Raw genomic sequence first — 26,251 nt, 5'->3', positions numbered from 1 at the left:
ATTTACAGTAAATAGCAGACAATATTTAGTACACATTAGTACACAAATTGCAGCTGCCCCAAATTTACAAGTACAGCCATTTATTACAATACCCCACTGTTCCATTACCACAGTATACACCAACCCATTAGGGAGCACAACAGGAATGAAACAACTGATAAGCATTGATTTTAACATTTCCCCTAAAAGTCTCTTCTTTTTAATAATGTTTAAGACAAAAAATCCCATTACATGATTAGAATTACCCAGGCTGGCGGAACATTAAAAAAAAAAACTTTTATACACTTGATTTAATGAAGGAGTTATGAACAACATTCCCCTTTGTTTAAAATATTTCTATATTTCTGTTCACAGGTGCAGGAAGAAACACTATGCCAGATTATGAAGCATGGCTTTTGCCTTTTGCCACAACAAAAAAGGGCTCCCATGACATTTGACGTTCAGTTCATTAACCATTTGTACAATTCACCATTCTTTTTTGAAGACTAAAATGCACCTGTACATACAAATCTACACAAACAGGCAATAAAACTTAATTTGTCTCCCAAACTTTGTTTGATCTACTTCAAAAACTAGTCCGTAAAATTGAACCCCGCGCCTCTAATAAAGAAAGGCCATGGTCTAAATCAAATGTCGAGAAATGCTGCAAAAGAGGAACCTTAGTTCATTGCTCCTGTGTTAAACAAACACAAAACACACTTGCCAACTGAGAAATACATTATTATTATTCTGTGACTCATACACATGGAGGAAAACAGAAAACACCACAACACTAATCCTTCCCTTAAGCTTCGGTTTTTACTGCCTTTTTGGATGGAGTGACCCCAAACTGCTGATGTTGCCCAGAAATTTAGGAGTGCTAAGCTGGACACATCTGGTTTCAGCCTGATTTCTTCCATCTAAGCATCTCAGGAGAGTTTTTTCCCTGACAGTATCAACTGGTTTCATCAAACCCAACTGACAACCTTGTTAAAAAAATACCAACAGAACAAGTCTCAAGATTATCCTAGATTTCATTTGCTCTTGTATAAATGAAAACCAAAAGCCAACACTGAAAAAAGCACTGAAAATCAAACAGATTTTCAGAACCCAACCACAGGTCATCCTTATTATCGTTTCTCTCTCTACCTAGTGTCTTCCCGCAAACCATCTCTGTGAAAACTTGCATCCGCTGTTAAAAAGCGGCAACATGTAGTGACTTCAGGTGCCTCCATTGCATCATGATCCAGTTTGGCATGGAATCTGCACGGAGCAGAAAGTCACCAGGATCAGACAATTCCAACCGCTATCTAAAGGAAATGGAATCACCTCCAGACTTAACTTAGCAAACGTCCTGAACTCAGGTTGTCACACCAATGGAAGAGGCAGCAAAAAACGGCCAGATTCGAGAGAGTGAAAAGTCAGTCACTCTTCAACCTGTTTTAGCATTTTCATGGTAAACAACTTCACAGCTGTTAAGTGTTTGATTAGCTAAATAACAAAGATAATGATCAATACTTCCAGGCAAATCTAACCAGCAGCACATGCAGTTGCTTATGTTTAAATGGAACAGACATACAGAAGACATATTAGTTAATTCTACAGTATTTCATACATTAGAGTACTTTATAATTGTCATTGTTTCAACACGTGCAATTACAAAAAATGATTTTTTTTTCCTTAGTACGATGAGGTTTCAGCACTGCATTATTTTATTTTATACAGAGTAAAAATGCTTACACTAAAAGTTTACAATTATATATCTTCTCTGTAAAGAAGCTGATATAAAACATTGGATTTATATAAAGAAAAACATCACACGGAGAGCTCCCAAATTGAGCTCACCATTCATCGGGATCCTTCTGTTAGTTTCTTTTTTTTACAGCATAGAAAATGTCACACTCACTCTCCGAAAGTTAACAGGAATATGATAAAAAGCGTTCAACGCAGTCAAGCTGGAACACTGCAGTCTGTCTGCGTGCTCAGGCCTGGTTCTGTTTACAGACACTCCTAGGCAGTCTCTTTGCATTCTTACAGAAGACGTCAGGCCTCTGATTCGCCCTTCTTTCGCCCCTCCTCTCCTGCATCACTGTCTTCTGATTGGCTGTTGCTAAGCACTACAAACTGTCCATCACCACTGGCTGGGTTGGGCCGACTGGAAGCAGCTATCAAGCGACTTTGCTCCTCCAAGTCCTGGGGATCACAGAACAGCACTGTAGGTGTCAGATACTTAGAGCCAGATTCACTTTAGCATTTACCACCATTCTGCACTAGAAAAAGGACAATGGCATTTTAAAATGCTACTCAAGTCACAATTTACAGAAGATTATTGGATTAGCGATTACTGATGAATAAGCCAATAGGAGAGTGTGTGGTGCTGTGGCTGCAGCCTTTTACCTTCTCAATCTGTTTCTGTTTGCTCAGCTCCTCTTGCTGCTTCTCCTTGGCCTTTTCCAGCTCCTTCTGTTTCTGAGATGCCCTCTGTTCCTGTTGAGTGAAGAACAGACCTCTTTCAGTGACACATATCTGCAGCTACATCACCTTACGCCTGACCTCTGCAGATCGCCAGTGCGCTTACATGACCACATACCTGAAGAATTTTTCAAAAAGCAGATTCTACCACAGTTCGGCAGCATATTGTGAAAACACACCAACTCTGCCAGAAAGACATTTTTCCTGTTTGCAGTCTTAAATATACTGCTTTTTAAAAAATATGTGTCCTCTGATTAAGCCTCTTAACTGGGCAAGGCAAGGCTTTGTTAATTCTTGGATGGGAAAGTGGAAGATCAGAAGATAGCACCCATCTACTAGGACAGGAAATTACAAACTGGTACAAGCGGACCCTGTTATATGTCACATGGCTTTACATTATTTCACATCTACTGTACGTCTTTGATGAACTGAGAAGCTTAACGTAAAAAAATCCTGCAGTTACATCATTTTTTAAGGCACCAAATGCCAGCAACATAGGAGGTGTATGCATGCATTTGTTTTGGAAATTAAAAAACATATTGCAAAGAGCACAATTTAACACTAAAAATTCCACTGGTAAAAAAAGCTGGTGCACATAACTGATACTATGAATTGTAAAGCCCCATTATCAAAGCTGATTTCTTACCACCATGCAGTACGTCTCTGATCCAGCCAGTGGACTGATCATTAACATTAACAGCATGACATGCGTGGAAAATAAAATCGAACCTGTAGCAGCGTATGACTTTCTTGATTTTGACGACAGATCATAATTCGAAAGGCGACATAATTTATTTCTGTTTATTACTTTTTTATTTTGGTATTAAATGTCAACACCCATGTCTGAACTGTATGTTAAGAGCACATCTCAAGCTAATGACATTATTTCTTTTGCATTTTCTCCTAAGTCAGTTCGGTATAAAGTGCATTATTTAGGAATGTAATGTGGACTTCTAATGGGACTCTCTGTACTGTACTGTAAGTCAAAAACACACTCCATCTAACGTACAGTCCCAAACCCAACTCTGTTCCATTAATTCTTATGGGAAAAGCCCTCCTCTTTCAGTCATTACCTCATTATGATTTCTTATTTATTGCACATTCCAGTCATTGTTTACACGTCAGCATTGTTAACATTCAAACTGTTTACTTGTTTACTTGTACATCGTCTACTGTTTTTTTGTATATTGTCTTGATGCACTGTCTGCACTTTGTGTTTTTACAGTTGTTTTAACAATCGAGAGACTTTCTGTAAGTAAGAATTCCATTGTACCAGTACATGTACCGGTTACATATGGCAATAAAGTTCAAGTTCATTAGGAAAAGTCTACACTCATACAGTCATGTACCTCAATATATACATATTCTTATGGGGAGACTTTCCTCTATATACATTGCTTTATGACGCATCACGATTTTATGGTCACTAACCCTGATGTATACCGGTTTCCAACTACACAGTATGACACCAAGTAGGGGCACAATGTGTGGCACCAGGGGCTGTTTTCCAGATGAAGATTTCAAATCCTGAACCTGGGCACTCACGGCCTGACAGTTTTAAAATCGAGGCTGCTTGGGCCTGGCACTTTAGGGGTGAACGAACGAGGCCCAGTATCAGTAAAAAAACACTTTGAGATCCTCTAGAATGAAAGATCTTGGTAAAGAAATAATACTGTTTCTATTTTATGAGCTGGACTAGCACAGCCCAAGTTTTACAACTGTTCTAGAGGTGCACTGCAATCCTGTTTTCTTATACACACAGCACAGCAACTTCAGTCTATCTGAATATATGTCTTCTTACCATCTCTGAGTGGAAGGCAATCTGTTTGGCCAGCCCCACACTGTCACAGATCTGTAAATAACAAAACAAAGGGTTTAATATCTGTTCCATCCCCTAAGTCTAGACTAAAAGCTGTTTTAAAAAAAAAAACAACACAGGCTGGATAAATATACGGTACAAGCCCCTTGATCAAGTGGTTATCAACAGCAGTAGTAAGACAGTGAAGGACAGACTTTCAAAACACAGGACTTAAGAGTCTCTTTTTGATACTTAGAAAGAGAAACTAAATTTGACCTTCATTTTTTAAAGAGACAAATGAGGGGTTGAACAGCGCCCCCCCCAGAGGCCTTGCAGGCTCGCACTGCTGTCAGTGAGGGACGCGCCTCTCCTCCAATCGATAAGGTGCTACCTTACTGTAAAGTGCGAAAAGGTAAGAGGCTTAAAGGCCAAGAGAGTCTGTCTGCATTTCCTCAGTCACTTCACCCTCGTGTGTGGTTGTAAATGGTTTGTAATTGTGAGCCAAGGAAGAGAAACCATTGCTGCTTCCAAATTAGTGGGGTTTATAACAAAAGAACCGGAATTAAATGCATTGAATTAGAAAAAAAACAAAATCGAGAACTTATGCTACCTTTAGTTCAATATTAACATTTGAAACAGTTTTCTTAAGGAGAAGAGTAATAAGTTGCTCTTTTTTAAACCATTTCAACACCTGAAATCTTATTTATCTTATAGAGGCTGTGAGAAAATGAACATGGACAGAACCCTGTCTGCACACACTGTGGGTTAAGCACCCAGTCGATACTGCAAACAAATGAGTTCAGGACACCGCCCACAGTGGAATACATCTCCTTCTCTGTGTTTAGGTCTTTAAAGGACGGCAGGGCGAGTTAACTTTTTCATTCCGTTTCTAGCAGGACTCTGGGGACGTCACAAAAGAGCTGCAAAGCTGGGCAAGCACCTTCTCTCCCTCGTTGTTGGACTCGAAGACGTAGCAGACGGAAACCGGCCGCCCGTCTCGCTGCCCCCCTGCCGTCTGCAACACGAAGCCGAACAGGCGCTTGTTCTCCTGATGGGTGGCGCACAGCACCACGCTGGGCAGAGGGAACTGGGCACAGACAGAGCAGCTCAGTTAATGGCAGTTCATGTCACAGTTGCTCTCTGAGTGTCAATGATGTTACAAAGCCTTTACTACACAGAAGACAGACTCAGTGCTATAACAGTTCCCTAACATCAATCGGACAAACGCACAAGGTACCAGACAATGTGATTTTACTTCTTTCTTGACTGGAGTCCAACAGTCGAATGTCTATTTACTACGAAAACCTCATTCAAAATCACGCTCAAAAAAGGCATTTCTTTAAGACCACTTGATTTCAGTATGAGAAACAACTTTCACATCAGTTTGAAGAGAAAGAGAGACTGTTGAATCCTGTTATGCAACGATGCCGAATACACTGTTATTTACAAGGTCTGACATTTCAATAAAACATCGTGTACACGAGTGATGTCAATACTTACCCTCAGCCGTGTCACTTGAGTCTGAGGATCAATAAGCCTGCGGATCAAAAACAGAATAATGTGAGACGTGATCTGAACAAGATGAAGGGAGAGTCACTGGAATTTCCATATGGACCAATGGCAAAGAAAAGTGGTATTTTCTTGCCAGTCTTTCTAGCAAATAAACCCAGAGATCTGTAATGTGACCTTGCAATCAGATAGTACACACAGGATTCACCTGTGCTAGATTCTGCACTGACACTGCTTGGAGATAAGTGAAGGAAACCCATTGCCACTGAATGATAGCATGAAGCCCTCAGGCGCTGTATAATGCAGTATGTGTCATTCATTTTTAGCCCATTCTCTTACATGAAGTCAGTGCAGAAAATGTCAAACTATTTGGTTAGCAAGGCAAAATAAAAGGACAACACAATTATTTAGATGACACAATAACACAGCTAACAAGAATAAAGGGATATTACAAATAATGACTGAAATCAAATGCATAACAAGTCGTGTAGTGAAGTTATTTAAGTGCAGCTGCCCGATGAATGAACTGAATGGAAATATTATTTGAGGAAAAGGGCAGATCATTTTCAACCAAAATTGTGCCTCTCCCACATGGTTTGAATGATGACTTCTTCATTGAGAACATTAACAGCAAGACGTGTGTGGAAAGATGTCTTTTCTTCATGAAAAAACAAAACCCCTGGAGCTGTCTGTAGGAAGACCTAACTAAACTTTTCACCAATTCAACAGAGCACCAGAGAGGGCACTCACTTCAGGCAGTCACAGGTGACCAGCAGGTGGGACTCCGTCATGCGGAAGATGTTGTGAATGGCGCGGGAGGCCAGGATCTGCCGCATGGTCTCATAAATCACGTCGGGACTCTCTGTGGACTTCACTTCCATGGAGCCCAGGAAGCGCACAATGTAGAGCTGGTGGAGGATTGAGTCTGAAACCGGCAAAGACAAGCCCGGTCACACTCACAGAGTCAAAGACGGAAGAGAAAAAATACCAGGAAATGTCTGCTCTGTGCCTTTATGTTTCTCTTCATGTCATCTGCCATGACAAGCCAAGCATTCGCTGAGCACGCCTCTCTTAGATCTAGCTACACTCCCAGCAGTCAACACTTACTGGATGGGTAGAGTCTCACCTTCACTTTCCCCTTTCGGGGTGTCTCCTGACTCCCCAAATGGGTTCGTCCTTCTTGCAGGAAAGGGTACAAAAACAAAATATGCCATTATTCAAGGGCGCAGTGCATAACAGAGTATATCCATCTACATATAAGTCCCTGTGTGTAATCCTAAAACAGGACAACAGGAGCAATACTATGGGGCACCACGTACAAGGTAAGACTTTCCATTTTTGCATTAGATTTACTGGTAAATATACTGGTGTGATATTTAACATTACTGAGTGCTGAATTACGCTTACTGCACTCAAACAGGCAAAAATACAGAAGTTAGCATTGTAGTTATTCTGCTCTGCTATGTGCAGTCTTACACCCATCAAAAGTCACCGAAGGCTGGTAATATAAATGAACGGAGCTGTTCAAGGAGTGAATGAATTGACCCAACAGCTTGCATTTTGGAGTTGGGAGCCCCGACCTGCCAGCCTGTCCCGAGCTCTTGGCCTGCCCAGCGTACTCCTCACTGACGGGGGAAATGATGTCAAACTGGATGGGCGTGTCCGGGGCCACCAGCGAATCCAGGGACAGCGCTGAGACAGCGGGAGACTCCGAGCCCACGGAGCTGGCGCTGCTCGTCCGAGAGGCCTTGTGACGGCCGTGCCTGCTTGGAGACCGAGGGGTGAGGTCCTGCAATCCACACGTCGCTCACTCCTCAACCTCCGCCCCCTTTCCTTAACCTTTAGGAAACCCTGACTGAGGCTGAATCCCAAGTTCAAAGTATCTGTCAGTTGGGGGACACCGTTACATTAGACGTCCCACTCAGAAAATTCAACAATAAGTTACTCATGTGTATTTACATACAAAATAACCTGTGCTCAGGGATATTTTGTTTAACACAAAATACATCATACATACTGCATATGGGGTGGTATAAGTCACAGAAAAGCTAGAAATGTTTTGAGTCAGTGCTAGCCTGCTGTGTTTTGGCCACGGTGTGAAAGGCCTTGTCTATCAAGTCAGAGGGCGAGGACTCACGAGGCAGGCCTCAGGCTCTCGTGTCTCTGTTGGAAGGAGGGCGAGGGCGTCACAGCGTCCAGCGCTGATTGGTTCACTCGGGCAGCGGTCTCCTGTCAGAGCAGAGAAAACCTCACAACACAGACCGGCGCAGTAGTCCCTGTACTGAGCCCCAATAACTCACATACTTCATGCTAGAACTAAGACACATGTGGCGGAGCTTTCGAGGAGACTTCCTCCTCGAAAATATGTGCAGTACACCAGCATGGACATCAGAAACAAATGTGTTTATGGATTATATGAAACACTGCATTTACAAGGTGCAAAAATATTTAAATGTTTTGTGTCTGTGTTGGGAAAACACACAGGATGAAGTGTCCAGTTCCTGAATTAACGCAGCAGAATGAAGGCTTTGTGGAAAAAATAATAGGTTGAAAAAACTTCACAGCCCATTTTACATCTTTCATAAGTCTAAAGCAAAATGACAAAACAAGCTGCAGAAAACAAACACACTAAAACCATGCAAACTTGCCTCTGGGTTTTCGCTGAGGTAAATCCGTTTGGAGACGTTGTTAATTGTCGCTATCCACTGTGGGACAAGAGTGGAATGAAAACAGCCATTAGTAGTTAGTTGTAAAGCTTTTAACGAAACGTAATTAAATAAGGCAGATGGAAGCCTTGCTTTCACAGCCAGTTTAAGAAGGCACTTTTCATACACCTGTAACTATTAACTAAGTTTAACTTTATTTAAAATTAAGCAATCAAATACAGAATGTGATGGTTAATGTAGAAAAAAATATCCCTGTAGTACTTTGCATATTTATGTAGGCTAATCCATGTGTACGTTATATAATGTAAAAGAACACTGAAAATTAAACCAACCATTTTCCTCTTATTTCCATATCAATGTATCTATATTCAAAAGAGACTGGTTTGGTTGCTGTGCAACCAAAGACACAGCAAGACATTTTTTTATATCATCAACTGCTGCTTTTCTATACTGTATGTCTTTACATGCTTGTCCTTGGCTTCTTAGCTTAGTCATTTGTCCTTATTTTTTTACATCAAACAAAAACACTCGCTCCAGAAAAAAATGCCGTGGGCATATTACTTTTTGAAAAACTAAATGTACATTAATAAATATAATTAAACTACTGGCTGTTTTGTGTTACGTATTGAGCCACTACTAAACTGTCACAGGTCTAGTACAGTCAGTATTGTAGTTCTACAAAAGTGTTTAGGTCAGTTTACAAATCTGCTACCACAGAACAGGGTCTGTTCAATGTGTACTTGTTTCACAAAACCAAAACGGGCCTAGATGTGTTGCACAGGATACTTTAAACACCTGAGCCATCTATTCACAAAAAAAGGGTAAGCATTTACTTATGATCATATGTTTTTTTAATTAAAGATTGCTTAACGTTTTTTTAAAAATCAGCAAAAGAGTTCAGGAAAGTCATCTGGCTGAGACAGAAGTACAAACAAATTCAAAGTGCATTGATCCACTGAGATTATTAAACTTTATTTTGGTGTATATAACTCAAACTAAAACATAGTTTGACTTCTCTCATATGAATCACATGAGACACAGCAGAAAACTGGAAATAACCAGTCTCTATTTCCAGATAACTGGAAAGTTAAAGAGACTGGCTCTGCAAGATAGCTGTGCACTGGTCTCTGAATTCATGACAAGCACTCATCACGAAGCCTTTATCATTCCTGCCATAAGAACATTAAAGCAGCGTTTTCTGGAATCATGCATTCAACATGCAGATTCTTGCACATATCAGGTATATACTGAGGAGTACATTTTAACTGAGAAAAAACTATTTTAGGGTTTTAGTTCAAATGCATTGAAACAATATTTTTCTACTATGACAAACACATAGAGCACACACATAAATGACTTACTGTGCTTGAAAATGAAAGTTAATAGGCAAAGTAGAATATTGTAATTCCAGTAAATACAATATTACAGATAATCTGGGCGAGATACAATAATATTTATTCATTCTGGCTTTATATTACACATAAACACCAGCGGTGGGTCTCACGACCTGTTTATCTTTGTCATAGTTTCAGTATTATTATTTTTTTTTTAGGATTTTACGCAAGTTTATCATAACATAACACAGTACAACTCCAAAAATAAAATACAGCTGTGTAGCCTGTACCTTGGGTTTACTAGGGGTAGAGAAGAATGTGTTCTTTAAGAAATCCATGTATAGCATAGCACTCAGATCAGCGGAGTTGCTCTAAAGAGTATTTGTACTCCTTCAGTTTTTTTAACCCTGCATTTTGAACCCTATGTCGGTGTGGACAGCTCAGTCTTGTGTCTGGGATTGATACATCTGGTTGTGTGCTTGTTTGACTCATGTCAATACGAGTCAAACACGCATCATAAAAGAGTCACTGAATTAAAACTGGAGGGAGGTGGCACCCTCCGTGTGTTCCCATAGCAACAGCTCCTGCCCCCTTATCCTGGCGCACGGAAAGACGCGTCGGAGACTACCTCTACATGGAGGACGAGATTGGAGAAGCCCAGGGCAAAAATCTCCTCTCCCTTACCTCTTCGCAGTCCTTCCTGCTTTCTGCCTGCAAAATCACCACTCTGCAACACACAGAAAGAGGGGTCAGCACCTCCCCCTCTTCGGTTAAAACAAGGAATCTCACAGAATGGCTCTCAACAAGTCTCTAGTGCAGCACGGCAGCAGTCACAGCACACTTATTACTAGGGCAGCACATAACGACAAAGTGCCTGCGAAACAAGGAATTATACACAGGGCACATAAAGTCTGGTGAGTCGGAATGACTTCAAATCAATGTAACTTTTATAGACCCTAAAACTGTTTGCAAGTCATAAAATATGATCTCATCTATCATGATCTCTGATTCAATCCATCCCATACCCACCTCCAGATTAACTACTTACAGCTCGATTGCGAATAATGACAGTTAATTGTCCTTTAATTGAGTTTCAGAGACAGACAAAAAGGGAACGGCTATTATTATGCGTCAACGCTAAATGTTATCCTCTGTTACTACATAGACTTTTTTTTTCCCTCAAAATTAACAGGGGGAGTTACAAGCCATTCACTTGAATCACACAACCAGAAAGTCAGGAGAAAACTGAGAGCAGGATACAGACACAAGGTCTACTGCCTGAAGTCCTTCAAAGTTATTTTCTATGGAGGTTACTCTGTCCTTTCCACAAGAATTACACTAGTAGCACCCAAAAGGGAAAACTGGCCCTGTTGTGGCTGTTTCAGACCGACATGTTTCCCACGGCCGCGCTCCTCACTTCTTCCCGTCGAAGGCCGTGATCTGAAAGCAGTAGCGGCGGTCCTCGCAGTCCACCGCCATGACGGAGCAGTTGTCGATGTCCATCACCAGGCCCCCTGCCACGTCTCCCCGCGCCTGGCTCATCAGGTTCCCTCCCTGCGTGAAGAAGTACAGCCGGTCCCAGGAGGACGACACCAGGCTCGTCTTGCTGACGCACACAGAGAGACGCACAGGGGGGCCAGGTAAGCCGGCGGGCAGAGCTGTACACCCCCCCCGCAAACACCTTTAACTGCTACAGATGTGAAGCTACAGAAAGTGCGACCGAGCGGACCTCAATGACGCCGAGAAATGAAAAGCACACGTATCTTCCTCTGAAAAGGGAAGAAAAGAAGCACAACGTTTTGGCTGTGGAGCCTTCTTCAGGTGAGATCTGAAGAAGGCTCCACAGCTGAAACTTTGTGCTTTTCTTCTCTTTTCAGCATGGAATAAACCTTTACTTGTTCCTTTGCAACCTATGCATGCCGACGCAGCTACCTACTTGAACTATGTTCCTCTTTGGTTTCTTCAGCCTCAGGTTTAGCCTCAGCTTATTTATTATATTAATTACACAGCAGCCAAACTTCCCAAAATAAGTATGAGCCCAGTGAACTGGAAACCCATTGGGCTGTAGTTCATCTAAACAGCTGTAAAACAAGAAGGTATTTGATTTTCTATGGGGACCGGGGAACAGAGATCAGGTCCTGTCTGGGTCTCTGAAGCCTGGAAGGGCTGAAGACCCACTTATGGTTGTCACTTCGCCCTGTGTCAGAAAGCGAGCTGGGAGCCAGCTCTTACTTGCGCATGTTGAGGTACCCGGCCTTGCGGGTAAGGTTCCTGTTGATGGGGATCTTGGCGGGGTCAGGATCGGGCATGTACAGCAAGTCACTGGCCTCCTCCAGGTCCTGGATTGTCTGCTGCATCACATCCACCTCTGTGTCCATTTCCCTGCGCACACTGAGACCCCCCACACACAGGCAAGACGTCACTTTCAACTTACAAGGCCTCAGTCTGGCTGCAACTCTGGTTTCTAATGGCCACAATCTGGCAGGTTTTGAAGGACACTTAAAATTCCACACTTATGATCTGTGTGGAATGATTAACTTAGACCAACTAAACCTTTGCTGCAAACCTTTGCTGCTCTTATCAAACGTCTGGCAAGTTAGAGACCTAGCAAGCCTACCAGACTGCAGCTCTGCAGTAATGAGAGGATCACCTGCCTAAAACCACCCAGGCCTTCTAAAGGTAGATGGACCTGAACCTCTAGACTTGTGTTCAAGGGAGGAGGGGTCATTCCATGTTATCCGAGTTAGACTGCTCTTGAAGGATACACATGAGGCTGCTGTTGTGACACCACCCTCTCAACCTCTGCTCCTGTCATTCTTGAAAAGGAACAGCAGATTGATGACCTTACAAGGAAGCAGAAGAACTTCAAGAAGGGAATCACTGTGTCACCCTCAAAGCTTACACTATTTTCTCATTCCCTTCTTGAGATTTTCCACCAGGAGTTTCAATCTTTGAACTTCATTATTGCACTGGTTATTCTCTTAGGCAATTAACCTGTCATGACAGGGGCTGTATAAAATGATGGTGCAATACTTTTATGTTAAACCTGAGTGTACAGTGAATGTTATTTTCAACTTGTAAACTCCTGTAACAGTCACAACAGGTTTGTGACCAGAGTTGGAAACCCTTGTTCTAGTCCGAATGAGAAGATGCTTCTGTTGCCACAGCCCAGAGAGAGAGGGGACGCTTACTTCTGCACACTGGTTCCAATGTTTGACAAGAACTCTTCCCACTGCTGTGAGAGGTTTTCAGAGCCCAACTTGAAGAAACTAATCTGGAGGAAGAGAGACACGGGATAAGGAACTCTTCACAATATCTGCTCAGACACGCTGACAACACCATCTGGAAAGAACAGCAACACACATTGTGTAAAACAGAAAGGGCAGTCCTTTCTGGGCTTGTCTGGGTAGCCCATGGTGATTAGGACTCTGCAGAATTACAAACCAACACCTCCACTATGAAAGACAAATGTGTGCCTAGATTTAAAACAGGAACTGGCAAATCATAAAAGAAAAATGAGTAGTGCTCCTGAGATACAATGATGTATAGCAACAGACTGCCACTTCTGTAGGAGATGAAATATAAATGTTCCCTCAAAATCTATTGGCAGCAGAATGCTGTTCTCTTTTGATTGCCATGTGACACTGTGAACTACACCTTTGTATTTTTGTTCAATTTTTTATTTGACGTCTGTGAGAACACCGCTGTTGACTTGAAGGATTCTTCGCTGGGCAGCAGCATCATAGCATATCCCTCTCCTCCTGATTTCTAAACACGTACTTCTGCAAATCCTTCAATATGTTGAAAACAGGGGAGGGGAGCTGCGGCTCCATATCTGCAGGATTCGCTACCATCTCCTACAGCCAAAAACGCATTCAGTCCTCTTGGAAGGTTCACATCTGGCTCTATATTGTGCGCTCACTTGACATGGTTTCCATGAAAGACATTTCTGAATATAGGTTATTAAACAGCAGTGTGTCATATTTAAATAAAGCACCCCCAGATACAAGTATAATATAGTATTTCTGTTTTTCCACAATGTTTCTGTACTTGTGGTATTAATATCTGCCTTCTGGATTAGCATTAGGGTCAGCCCTGATATACACCAAGGCATAAGATACTGCTGAGGTTGGGTCTGCTTTTTTTGTACTTGGAGCTACTTCCAACTCAGGCTCTGCTTAAGTAAGGCCATACACACTCTTGTGGGTATAGGGGTTATACTCCAGTAGGATCCAAAGATTTCTCGAAAGGAATACCAAACCTGTGCCTGCATATATCCCAACAGAGGCTCCAGGAGAGCGATCTTCTTCTTGTACTGCAGAGTGTTGATGGTGCCGAAATAGTGCATCATGGTCTGGTGCTGCTTCTTCCTGGACGTGTACACATCCTCCATTACCTCATTCTTTACCTGAGCCACAGGAGCGAGGATACTGGTTACGGTAGGCACATGATGTCTGATATATCCAATGTCTACGTCTAGTGGTGACAGCACAATAGTCCCCACATATAATACACCTCTGCAGTATGACAGATATTTCCCATTGAGAGAGCTCTGATAGACGGTCGTTGCTAGTCACTCTATAGACATTTATTTATTTCGTGATGTGAAAATTTCGTCATCACAGATTTAAAGTTACAGTGATTTATTCACTCAAGATTGGTTACTTTTTTCAAGTCACCATAAAAAAAATCACATTTGGTCAGACACGCAGCTGCTCATTCCAAACCAGGGCAAATATTTTATCAAACAACTAACACACTACCTACGCCTAAACTCAGAAATGAAATGGAGTGAATGGTTCAGTATGTCTAACTTCTGCAAGGACGATGAAAGTCATGCTGCCTGTAATCTCTGTTTGCTTTAACCAGCCTGAAGTAAAAAGAGTGAAAGAGCAAGATGTGTGATTTATACACACAATCTTTAGATGAGAATTTCACACAGTTACATTGAAGGACACAGAAAACACGAGTTGTTCTGCAGATCAGTGCAAAACTACATTAGTTCTCTCTAAAAAGGTCCTGCAAACCTTTTCATTGTCCCTCCTCTTGGAGAGGCGGCTGTATCTGTTGATGGCCACATCGTGGTCTGAAAGTAAAAAAACAGCAACAGGTTTTGCCTGAAGCGCCTGAAATATTTGGAACAAACTCTTCACACTTTGCGTATTGCTCATCAATGTTACTTGACCAGAGCCAAGAAACTGTAGTTATAGTAACAGTATGGGGTACAAAAGTGAACTGAAGTCGACATAAAGGCCTACATTTCTAAAAAGGTCACAAATGCACAAGGCAGCTCTGAATCTAAGCACAATTACCTCTACTTTGTACTGCCAAGGAACAGAATTTATAGCTTTAATTTAATCGATACTTCTAATTGAATCAGTGCTCAGTTATTTGGACTTATTTGCCCTTATAGTGAGGCCCAAGCAGCTGGGATAAAGACACAAACACAACACAAAACAAAATGAACAGGACCCTAACAAGAAGAGTCAGTCATTAGCACTCACCAGTGCTGGCAATCTGGAACACTTCTTTAAGAGTGAGGATTTCTGCAGAGGCAACATAAGTGTATTAGCAACTGGAAAGACGGTCTTAGGGTTGATTGGCTGATCAGGGTTATTGATCACTGAAGCATTTAAATAACCACACACTGACTTTTACCCATTTTCTGCTTTTTTTAAAATCACTCTGTTCCTTTCATCCCTTTCACCAGCACTATCAGTCCCTGGCACGGAGACCAGCAGTTTTCCTAGCAGGTGTTTATTTTTCATAGCAAGACTGAGCTGGAGAACAAAAGCCATGTACTGTTCTTCTTCAGTTCATATACTGTAATAGCATGCCATTTTCACGACAGCCCGAGTGAAACTATTAAACAAGACTGCAATCATGACATAATAAGGAACGTGTACTAACCATCGAAGAGAATGTGTTTCATAATTGGTATAGCTGAGCTAGGGGTAGCTTTGCATTGATGATCTCATCTTTTGTTCATAGTGCTAAGCAAGCTTAACTTTAAAGGAAGACTAAAGCAACAGAATGTACTGTATGTTCTTCATGACATAGGTTTTCCTTATGACAGACTGCCACAGTAGATATATAGTTTCACCATGTTGTAGCATGTTTATACCATGTTATTTTTCTCTACTATAATTTGATCACCACATTCTCACCACGTTGCTCTTTACTGTGCTTTTACCGTGATGTTCACAGCAAGTTCCAAAAAGGACACGAACACACTGTCAACTTACCCTTTAAATCCCTCTCTTTGAACTGTGTGATGGGGAACATCATGGCGTCTGCGAGCTGTGTGGAGAGGACTGCGTGACAGGAGCTGAGCTGTAGGCACAGAGGGGCGAACTCCATGAGTGCGAGACATCATAATCACATGCAGGCAAACAAACTGGTAAGGATATGTTGTAGAAAGCAAAAAAGTTCCAAGTTAAGGGAAGTTAAACTAAAATTATACAATGAGGTAAGACCTCAGACAGATTACAGCGTACAATTGTGTGTCAGCATGCTACAAAAAGCACATTCCTGCCCAGGGAAGATGCCCAGGACTTGAAGATTGTCCTGAACAGAGTAACTGAGTATAGTAGCACATTTTATATACTGCAAATAGAAGGCAGGTTTTTACAGAACAAATGTGATGAAAATCATCAAGTTGTTGAAGCGGACTGACTGGGATCCATCAAGAATATATCAGGATGAGACAAATAAAGTCAAGGGAAAGATTTATCACCTATGTAACACTCACCATTCAGACCTTAATTCGCTTGCACTGCGTATGTGTACTGTGTGTGTCAGTAAATGCTGTATCCACTGATTAGACAAAACACTAGTTCTGACATGATTAGTCAAGCCAATAAAGCCCCTTTTGAATTAAGGTCTGATACTCAATCAAGGCCACTTGTAAGGATCAATGCTCTCAGCCTCAAGCTCACTTCAATCTTACTGACGTTAATGAACTTTCGTCTGATGCAAGACATACTTCATTCTAAATATTGTGCTGCTATAATTACTCAATGTGCTTCTACTGCAGTAAGGCCTTGTCAACTATTTACTGGCTGAAAACCTTCATACAGCCTGCAGTATGACGTAATATACGCCACCTACACAAGGTATTCTTGTCTATGCTTGGAGTATGGAAACTTCACAAAAACAATTTCCTAATGTTATAAAACTAAGATACTTAAGGCAGATCCATTTGAATGGCCTTTGCAAACTCTTCAATTAGGATAGGCTTATTTGATACTTTATGGCTTGGTGGTGTTGTTTCCTTACCAAAACAAAAGATCTATCGTTTCCACAGTGGTAATTGTTCAACACATCTGGCCCCATGCCTTTTCCGTAAAGTCTTGGCACAAATAAACTAGCCCTCTGGAGGAACGACGCAGGACAAGACTCACTTCATCAATGACTTTGGCAAACTGCTGCAGAGTGGAGCTCATCACCTCGTCATCACCACCCAGGGGGAACCGCTGCCGGAACACAGTGAGACCATTAGTACATGAGACACAGTCCTGTCCACTGGTGTCCCAGTAGGCAGAGCTCCCTTCCACCTGGGCCAGAGTCTCCTAACCAGTGCTCCAGTACCGAGACCAGGAACCCTGGTTTGCAGAAGGTGCAGCCCTTTGGATGAAATGTTAAGACATCCCACTGTTTGTAAGGTGTCTAAAATTCACTTTGGGCTGCACAATCTGGCCTCCCGAAACCCCACCACCTTAAATCGCTTAGCAAAGCAATTTCTCACTAGTCCACTGTTTCACTCAGGTGGGGGATGAAGTTCCAGCAGTGCAGGAGGTGGATATAGATAATGCACTTAAAAATCGTATGTGATGAAAACTGCCATAAAAATGCAAACACTATTATTATACCAGATATTATGCATGTTCACAAACAGGAGAGAGCTCCGTATGTGTGTATTATTTGTCTATATTTTCTATAATGCACATACAGTACTTTAAATGCATGTGTGGCTCAAAATGAACAAGCTGCTTGTGTACTAATAAAATAATACACACTGTGACATTTTCATTGACCGCACCATTGTTCATAAGCAGCTATTTGAACGCCAACAGTTAAAAAAGGCCTTGATGTTTAATATGTATGCTGTAAATCTGAATTTTTGCATATTTTTTATTTAGGTTTAGTTGGCCTCTTCATAATACTGTATGATATTATAATAATACCATAAACATGTTTTGAGTAGGGAGCTGCGTCAGCATGTGTAGGCTGCAAAGGAACAGGTAAAGGTTTATTCCATGAATGAAAAGAGACGTTTTGGCTGTGGAGCCTTTTTCAGGCGTGTCAAGACGTCTCTTTTCTCTTTTTTAGCATGGAATAAACCTTTACCTATTCCTATAAACACTGTTCTTTGCAAGTAAGTTATTCTCTCAGACGGAAAAACAAAGTTACAGGTATGAATAATTTTGTATACAATTTAACTTCAAAGGATTTCAAAAAGATATGGACGCTCCAGATCCTGAGAACTGGCTGTACCTGTTTCTCATATTCCTTCAGGAGCTTCGAAGTGAGGTGAGTGGCAGCGCTCAGCTCATTCTGCAAGACAGAAAATGTAAACCAGACTGTTGGGTACTGTGTGCCATTGCTGCAGTAGTCTGAGTACACTAGATTCTAATAAGCTAAGTAACTGGGCCTGGTCAGTACTTGAGTATGGAGACATCTAAGGAAAATTAGTTATCTCAAAGCACTGGTCTTACTGGATTTGGAGGGGACACAATCGCTTCTCGGCCTGAAACAGCACAGTAGTACCCGAGGCGCAGAAGGTGCCTTTTATGAGTTTTAGGTGTCTACACTGAGAGCATTAGGCTTTCCACTGCATGTCTTTCACAAGCAGGGGTGGTAACCCTATAATTTACCTTAATTAGTGCTAAAGTCTGGTTCTTGCCCCACCCATAACCTCTGGGTCTCTCTACGAAAAGAGATTCAACAGACACTGAATGCAATGATAAATTAAAAGGTGATTATCATATCAGCATAGGTCAGCACAGCACTAACGTCCTTTTTAGAACTGGGCCAGCACTCATTACTAATGATGAGGCAACAGGTGATGGGAGCTGTCTAGTAGTCACTCACAGCACAGGTACAAACAGACAAGGAAGCAGTACCAACAAACAGATGTTGATTACACCAGATGTACTTTGTACTGTCATGTGGTATTTGCTTAGCAAATCTTAGAAGAGAAGTCTGCATTGTGTGACTTTGTGTTGATCTCATTTCTACCTAACTGAACTGAATATTTCTGGCACAGAGCTGCTGCAATGATCTGCTCCAAAAAAAAGGATGCTGTTCACACCAGATGGCTGTGGAATCATTGCAGGAATCCTAGAGTGCAGTTATAAATACACTGTATGGAAGTTAGCTGCAACTGTGGACTCACTCATTGTAGGGACTGATCAGAGTGCCTTCTCAGCTGACACATAGTCACCACCTGCTGTTTCATGCCAAAGAATCAGAGTTCATTCAAAATAAACATACTTTCACAGGCTCTCTTAAAATGCAGCTATTCCTGTTGGAGTAGGAGATGCCCCACCTGCACGACAGCAGCACTGGTGTCTGGTGTGGCTGGGAAGCAACATTAAAAGTGCTTGACAAAGGAATTAAACACCTTTGCTAATAACAGCAATTTGCAGCAAGTGAGGAAGTGGGTTTACTAAAATACCGTTTCCGATATTTGTAAGGTTATTGTTATCCAACTACTAAAAATTCAGGAATTCACTGTACATATTTGGGGCTCTGCGTCAACAGAAAGGTTTTTATCAGGAAGTCAGAAGCAGCAGTGAGAACTGGGTAATTTCTCAGAGTCCTGAAACGAACTCTACAGTAAAAACCTTTCGGTAACAGCAGGTTACAGCAAAAATAATAATGATGCTGCAGAGGCTGCAGTCAAACCCACTGCAGCCCATCATTTTAGAAAGTGAGAGTTGGCGCTCTGTGTGCTGTCGAGTTGGTTTCCCTCTGTTTGCGTCTGCCTGCTCAGCGGCAGAACTCTAAACTGTAGACTAAATGCCTAATGCTTTGTACCGTTGTGTGTAATGTGGCATTCAAGCCTTAAAATGAGATAACGAGGGATATAACTCACCCTGTTTTCCTCACGCCGTTTATAACACACATGAAACAGCAAATAACACTCATACGGTATCACAAACTGTTCCAGCACTACAGCCATAAACTCACTCGCCTGCCAAAAAGATGTTTTTGCAAGCTGACCTGAGCTGGAAGTAACGTGCTTCTGTTCAACTGTAGATGTGCATTTGCAACTGTTACTATTGCCACTCGTGTTCCAAGCACTCATGGCTGTCATTTCAACCAATATTGTAGTTGCAGTACAACTGCTACCCCGCTTCTAGCTGAACACAGCTGTGCAGCTGGTTTGTCTCACCTGGGCATCATAGATCCTCTGCATGGCCTGGAACAGCTGGTGGGAGTAGCTGGAGATGGCTTCTACATCCTCCTCAAACACCCCCAGCAAGGAGCGGGTCTGTGTCGGGGAAAAACAAGAGCAGTAAGCAGGAGGGAATGGGCACAGCTCCTGGACGGAAACTTCTGGACTACACATTCTCACACACACTCTCACACACACACACACTCTCACACACACACTCTCACCAGAGCCAATATTCCCAGAACCAACCAGTTCTGTTTCTGGACTGTGGTTGAAAACCAGAGCACCCAGAGAAACCCACATGCACACAGGGAAAACACACAAATTCCATACAGATTGCACCCCAGGAATGGAACCCAAGACCCCAGCCATTTTAATGCATTTGTTCTGTGCATCAGGTGCTCTTGGGCGTTCTGACTCCCTATCCCATTTAAATATTTCCTGGCAGACTGGGAGACACCACTGCAGGTAGGAAACCCTTTGGTACAATGCTCTGAAGGGAACGAATTGAACAAAACACAACCAGACCCAGTGCAACACTAATACCCCTCCCCAGTTCAAGAAATGCACTAGTTAAACACACCTAAAATCCAAGACGAACATTTTTATCCCTACTGCTTAAGCAATAGATGGAAACACAGCAATGGTGTAATTCAGGTACGTATTTGCAAGTTTGGGCAAAGTGTTTACACACACAGAGTTGAGACTGCATTCGGTTTTCCTTCCTGTCTTAGGTGGTCTTGATATTCTGTGAAAAATTTCCAGGTTTTCAATACAGTAAAAGAGGACATGTTCTTCCCATAACTATTAACACCAGGGCAAAGTTCCTGTGGAATGGGGAAGGGTTTTAAAAAGGAACCACCATTAGTGTGCAAAAGGCTAAATTTAATGTATAATCTCAGTGCTGGTGAACTGTAGTTAGTGCTTGGGAAGGGTTTGTCTCCTATTGCCAAACTATGGGAAAAAAACAACTTCTCAGTGTGATACTAAATACATTTACTTGCTTGTTAGAAATTATCCCATATGTTCTCAGCAGTTTCCGTACTTCGGATGGCAAAGAGCAGTTTTAAATGTTTAATAAATGTTTCACCTTCATTAGACATAACATTTATGTGCATTTCAAAGGCTAAAGGCACTTGCTGTTTCTGAAACGACCAGATACACACTCCAACATGACCTGGACACGACTGTCCCTTCAGCAGCCAAACACTGAAGAAAGTACAAATCTCTTTGTTGCAAAACTGCGAGGAGGAAGGGGAAGATCTGCAGTGAGCAATGACTTCAGACTGCAAAATCAAAGCAGACATTGGCCAGAGTTCATCTCCCAAAGAGCCTGACGTGAACAGTGTGCCACTTAAAAAAACTGAATCTCAGCCACATGCAATCTGTATGCTCAGCGAAGTCTTCTTTTGTGTGAATTAAAAAAAAAATGGGAGGAGGGGGATTTACAACACTTTTTTTTACTGAACTTTCGGAGTCAATGTAGCCGAGTCATTAGGCTGTGAATGTGTCTCACTCATCATCCTTGAATAAGGCATAGAACTAAAAATTGTATGCATCTAGTATAAATAAAATAAATAAAATTTAGATCTATAAATTTAGATATAAATATAAAAGTGTTTGCATACTGTTTGCCCACTTTGTATAAAAATAAAAAAAAAATCTATGGATGACCTATTAACATAGGTGCAGCGAGAGTTGTTGGAACTTTTACATCCTAATGTCTGTAAATCTCGGACAACAAGAAAATTATCGATCTATCCATCTTCTAACCGCCTTATCCAATACAGGGTCATGAGGGAGCTAGAGCCTATCCCAGCATGCATGATGACAACTGAGTTATTTTTCCATCAAAGGGAGCATTCCTACATTATGTGAATGCTCCTTACTTTTAAACAAAAACAGAAATTCAGGCCAGAAAGGGTTAAAGGAAACAGTAGGAAGAGATAACTGGCGTCACTCAGGAGAAGAAACTGGTGATATGCAAGGAAGGGAGAACTGGCGCCAAGAGGGTATAAAGAAACAGGAAAACGCAAATGAAGGGATATTATCGATTTACGTGATTTTATCGACAAGTTAGATAATTAATAGGTAGTGTCCGTTACCCAGACCGAAAGAGCAGAGAAGAGACAAAAGGCCTTTGCAGTAGTTGAGGAGCTTGGCTGCCGAGGTTGAGGCCTGTGGCCCAGAGCCTGGCTGTGCTCCCCTCTGCCCCTGGCAACGCAGGACAAACAGCACAGGGGCGCTCGCCACCGGGCCGAGACCTAAAACTGCTGACCGCTCGAGACATCTACATGAAGTATGCCGCAAAAAAAAAAGGTGCCTGTGGGTAAGAGCAGGTCTGCGTGGAAATATTAAAACTAAGTGAATCCAAGGAGGCTGTGTTGGACCTACTGTACGAAACATCCTACAGAGTGAGCTCATTACAGACCATAGTAAACTGCTTCAGCCACAAAGGAAGAGGTGAGCCCACCAACTGAGGTCACACTGATATGGCCTTGGAAAGCTGCAGGAATCCAAAACAGAAGACTTGTCTCCGGATACACCACACTAGTTGTATTCATTTTACGTTTAATATTTCAGCTATACGGCCGACAGTTATGACTACCGGGATAATCTGCGCACTGTAATAGAAAATAGAGCATCCCCAGTGATGCTCACAGCCACAGTGAGGAGGTGTATAGAGAACAGGGCAGCTCGAAGGCAGACTCGCCAACCAGAGCCAGGGTTCAATCATGAACCAATAGTTACAGTATTTTAACTGAGGCCCACAAAAGTAAATACCACCTTAACCTGTTGTGGTATAATTAAGGCTTTATGGGCAGCTGAAGGAGACGACTAAAAATTAAACACAGATTCCAGGCAAGATTTTCTCTGTGGCATGCTAAAATATTGTTGAATTTGGAAATGGCCTTGAAGTTGTGCTTGTACAGTATTCTGCAGCAAAACGTAATTATTCACAGGCAACGCCTGACACTGAAAAGGATAAGTGAAGGCCTGTGTCAAGAAAAATGCAGAAGCTTCACAACTATTCAGAGAAACACAAAAAAACTAGAGAATTCCTGAACATCTTCCAAGTGTTCCACTGAATCAATATTATTAATATACAGTATGTATATAGCAGAGAGGCAAAAGGCAACACAAGGAAAGGGGTTATGTGATCCGAGTGTGAATTCAGATGAAAACCACGGTAAAATTATTATATCTTCGTCTCATCTCTTTCGTGAGCTCGTCGTAGCTGCTTCTGAAACCTGCGTGTAGAGATTTTGCGCAGCTGCGGCTGTGTCACGTCACGCAGCGCGCGGACGTGGACTTGTACAGACGGAACTGTGCGGATTCCGTCCTACAAGAGCGTGACGTCACTTTCAAAAGATCAGCGCAGCGCCCTGACCGTGATGTCACTCTCTTAATTCTGCCTTTTCGTGTTAAATACTAAAATAGTGCGGTACTGAACTCAATGAAGCAGAATTTTTTTTAAAAAATCAAACAGAGTTACAACATTAAAATGAAAAGGCAAGCTAATTGGTTAGTGCAAATACTCCGTTTTATTAGATAATGCTCTATATTTTTAAAAAAGACTAAACTTTAAGGATTACACTTCCACTTAAGATCCTTTTTTCCCCAAAGACACTTCAATGTTGGGTTTTTTTTTCAGGGATTTTCATTGTCCCTGGCCTATAAAACAGCGTACAACAGGTTGGACTGGTTCTGTCAGTACACAGTAACCTGCTATACAACTCTATAGCTGTATACAAATTTACTGTACAAATGTTTCCAATAGCTTTCAATGGTTTTTACAGGACCTTTAATTTTTTTCTATGACCTTTTCAGGCCTGCAAACAGAACCAGCAATATTCTAGCTTGCCAGAGCACTCGTGAAACCAGCAGAGGGGAAAAGCGATAGCTCATGATTCATGCCATGCAAGCAAATAAGACTGGCACTGTAGAGCAGTTTGGCTCGTTCTCAGTTTTATGGACTCCTGCAGAAACTGTAACAAAACACCTGCCTCAGAGTTTGGCTTATATAAGAGACTGCAGGTTATGAAATTCCAAATAGGTTTAGCTGCTGTGAAATGGTAGTTCTTGGAACAAGAAAAAATATATCTTGCTTAGGAAAAGGAACATACAGTACAGTATTCTTCAGTAAATTTGTGGTGTTCCGTGAGCTGCTTTGAGGCTCCAGTTTTGTTTGTGACAAAGGCCACACTCTTCCTCAGGGACAGGTGAATAATATCCAGTCAGCTTCAACCAACCACTAGTAACAGCTAGATGGGAAATTAAGTACAGCCATTTCTTAAGAGTAAGACTGCTGCTTCATGCTCATCTCCTTTATTAGACTGAATGTGGCGAATTCACACAGAGCTTTAAAACCGTCATAACAATATGATTTAAGGTGTGGCAGTTGAGGAAGAACCTTTGGTTACAAACCTAATACATCAAGCAAACCGAGTCTGTACTTAACTCTATAGAATGCATGATCAATAACTGCTTTCATATTATATTTGCCGTTTTAAAAGAAAAAAGGGTGGTTGTAGAGCTCTGGCAGTATAAACAGCCGGGGATATAGCTCTCTCAAGAGGACTAAGGTTCAAAGAATAAAATGATTTCATCTAGGAGGCTATATCGCTTCCTGTCGTTCAAAGTCGCACGGTTTTCCAAATGAAGTCGCTTCAGTTCTTGACACGTTGCTGTGACGCGATAGTTGGGGGTAAATCTGTGATTTAAAGCTCCGGTTTGTGAAGAACACGCCCCAGAAATCCCAGCCACCGGAGTGGAACGAAAATAACGCTTCAGGAAACGAATACGATACAATTGCCTTTCACTGTCACCAGTTTTTTTTTTTAAAAGAAAGATAACATAATATTTTCAACGTCACGTCATAACTTGGAAACAACTTATCCTCATGACATCTGGCATTCTGCTAGAATACTACCTCAATAGGCTGACTTTAAAAAAATCCTGTCAGTTAACACGTATTATTCTGGATTGTTGCATTTCTGTTCTGTCAGGGAATCTTGAAATAAGGATGGATGACTCACTCAATGACTCAATGAAGCTTTTTCGTCCCTTCGTGTTTATGCACATAATTTTTTTAAATCACAAACCATTACCTTATAATGGCTAATCAAACGTTATCTAGTAAGAGAAAGAACACAGCCGGGAAAAGACGCTTTTCACTCTTCATAAAAAAGTGATTTAGTAGGGTAAACGAGCCAAGAGAATAATTTGCGATCACATTCTTGTCATTAGCAGTAAACGGCGCTGCAAGAGACCATTTCTGAAAATCCTAATTTTAATACGTATTTACACGAAGAGGCAGCTGTGTCAAACGTACACATACTGTATAAATGCACATATAAACACACATAGCTAACATGCTATTATTGTATTATTTCTACAGTATATAAAAATGCGGTGCTAATCTCAATTATGGTGCTTGTCAAACTCCGGTTTGACTGTACTGGAAAAGCAATTTTGTTCTAACAGCTGTAGCAAGCCAAGATTCTTAATATATGTGATCAGATTTTTTCAGATATTGGAAGGTAAAACTGTATTTTGCAATCTTTTACCGTACTAACAGTCTTTTTTTGTACTCATATAAAATAACTTGAATTCCCATTACCTGCGGACTATCTTCCAATGTCTCCTCTATCGGTAGTTTATCAATCCCAGGCATATTTCTACTTTATATTAAAGTGAATGCAAAAAACGAAAAAAAAAGTGACAATAAACAATCACTCCCACAGAATACCAGAGACCAACAATATCCACAACACCCAACCCAGCTTTCTCCCGAAGCGGAAATTCCGCCTTCGGTTTTTTCTGATTGGGGAACATAATCTCCCGGATTTATATCATTTCCTTGTTTAGTTTCACTTGACGTCACAGTGTAATGACAGTGGACAGTGGTGGCGAAATTGAAGCCATTTTGGCTCTAAGAAATAGTATACCATTCTATACGTTTTATATGGAGCCAAGATGGCGATCACCTACGTTCAGTGACTTCACTATTCCCGATTTAGCGCTTTACTTCTATGATTTTGCCTGCGTGGAAGTAAAAAGGAAAACGACGATAATTTTATTGACGGCA

The 26,251-nt window shown here is 41.6% G+C and overlaps 1 protein-coding gene across 3 annotated transcripts; it reads right to left on the bottom strand.

Annotated features, from left to right (window-relative positions):
• Window positions 1-63: 63 nt before the first annotated feature.
• Window positions 64-25,985, bottom strand: appl1 (adaptor protein, phosphotyrosine interacting with PH domain and leucine zipper 1). 3 transcript variants are annotated; one of them, XM_088915557.1, is made up of 22 exons: window positions 25,784-25,985; window positions 20,158-20,256; window positions 18,255-18,314; window positions 17,162-17,233; window positions 16,004-16,091; window positions 15,263-15,304; window positions 14,786-14,844; window positions 14,020-14,166; window positions 12,950-13,032; window positions 11,991-12,149; window positions 11,176-11,364; window positions 10,443-10,485; window positions 8,407-8,463; window positions 7,896-7,987; window positions 7,339-7,521; window positions 6,885-6,934; window positions 6,509-6,683; window positions 5,750-5,786; window positions 5,190-5,336; window positions 4,253-4,303; window positions 2,377-2,466; window positions 64-2,172 (listed from the first exon to the last, which is right to left on the bottom strand). In XM_088915557.1, the coding sequence occupies exons 1-22, from the start codon at window positions 25,835-25,837 to the stop codon at window positions 2,023-2,025; spliced, it is 2,127 nt and encodes a 708-aa protein (XP_088771683.1). In that variant the 5' UTR covers window positions 25,838-25,985; the 3' UTR covers window positions 64-2,022. The 3 variants fall into 3 exon arrangements, with proteins under 3 accessions (XP_088771683.1, XP_088771682.1, XP_088771684.1); XM_088915556.1 differs by having other exon boundaries at window positions 6,885-6,937; window positions 25,784-25,982; XM_088915558.1 differs by lacking the exon at window positions 7,339-7,521 and having other exon boundaries at window positions 25,784-25,982.
• Between the last annotated feature and the right edge of the window lie 266 nt (window positions 25,986-26,251).

Source organism: Atractosteus spatula, chromosome 5, assembly GCF_055471065.1.
Source record: "Atractosteus spatula isolate fAtrSpa1 chromosome 5, fAtrSpa1.hap1, whole genome shotgun sequence".
NCBI lineage: Eukaryota > Metazoa > Chordata > Actinopteri > Semionotiformes > Lepisosteidae > Atractosteus > Atractosteus spatula.
Note: the sequence above shows the minus strand (reverse complement) of the source record. Positions and strands in the feature narration are given on the sequence as shown.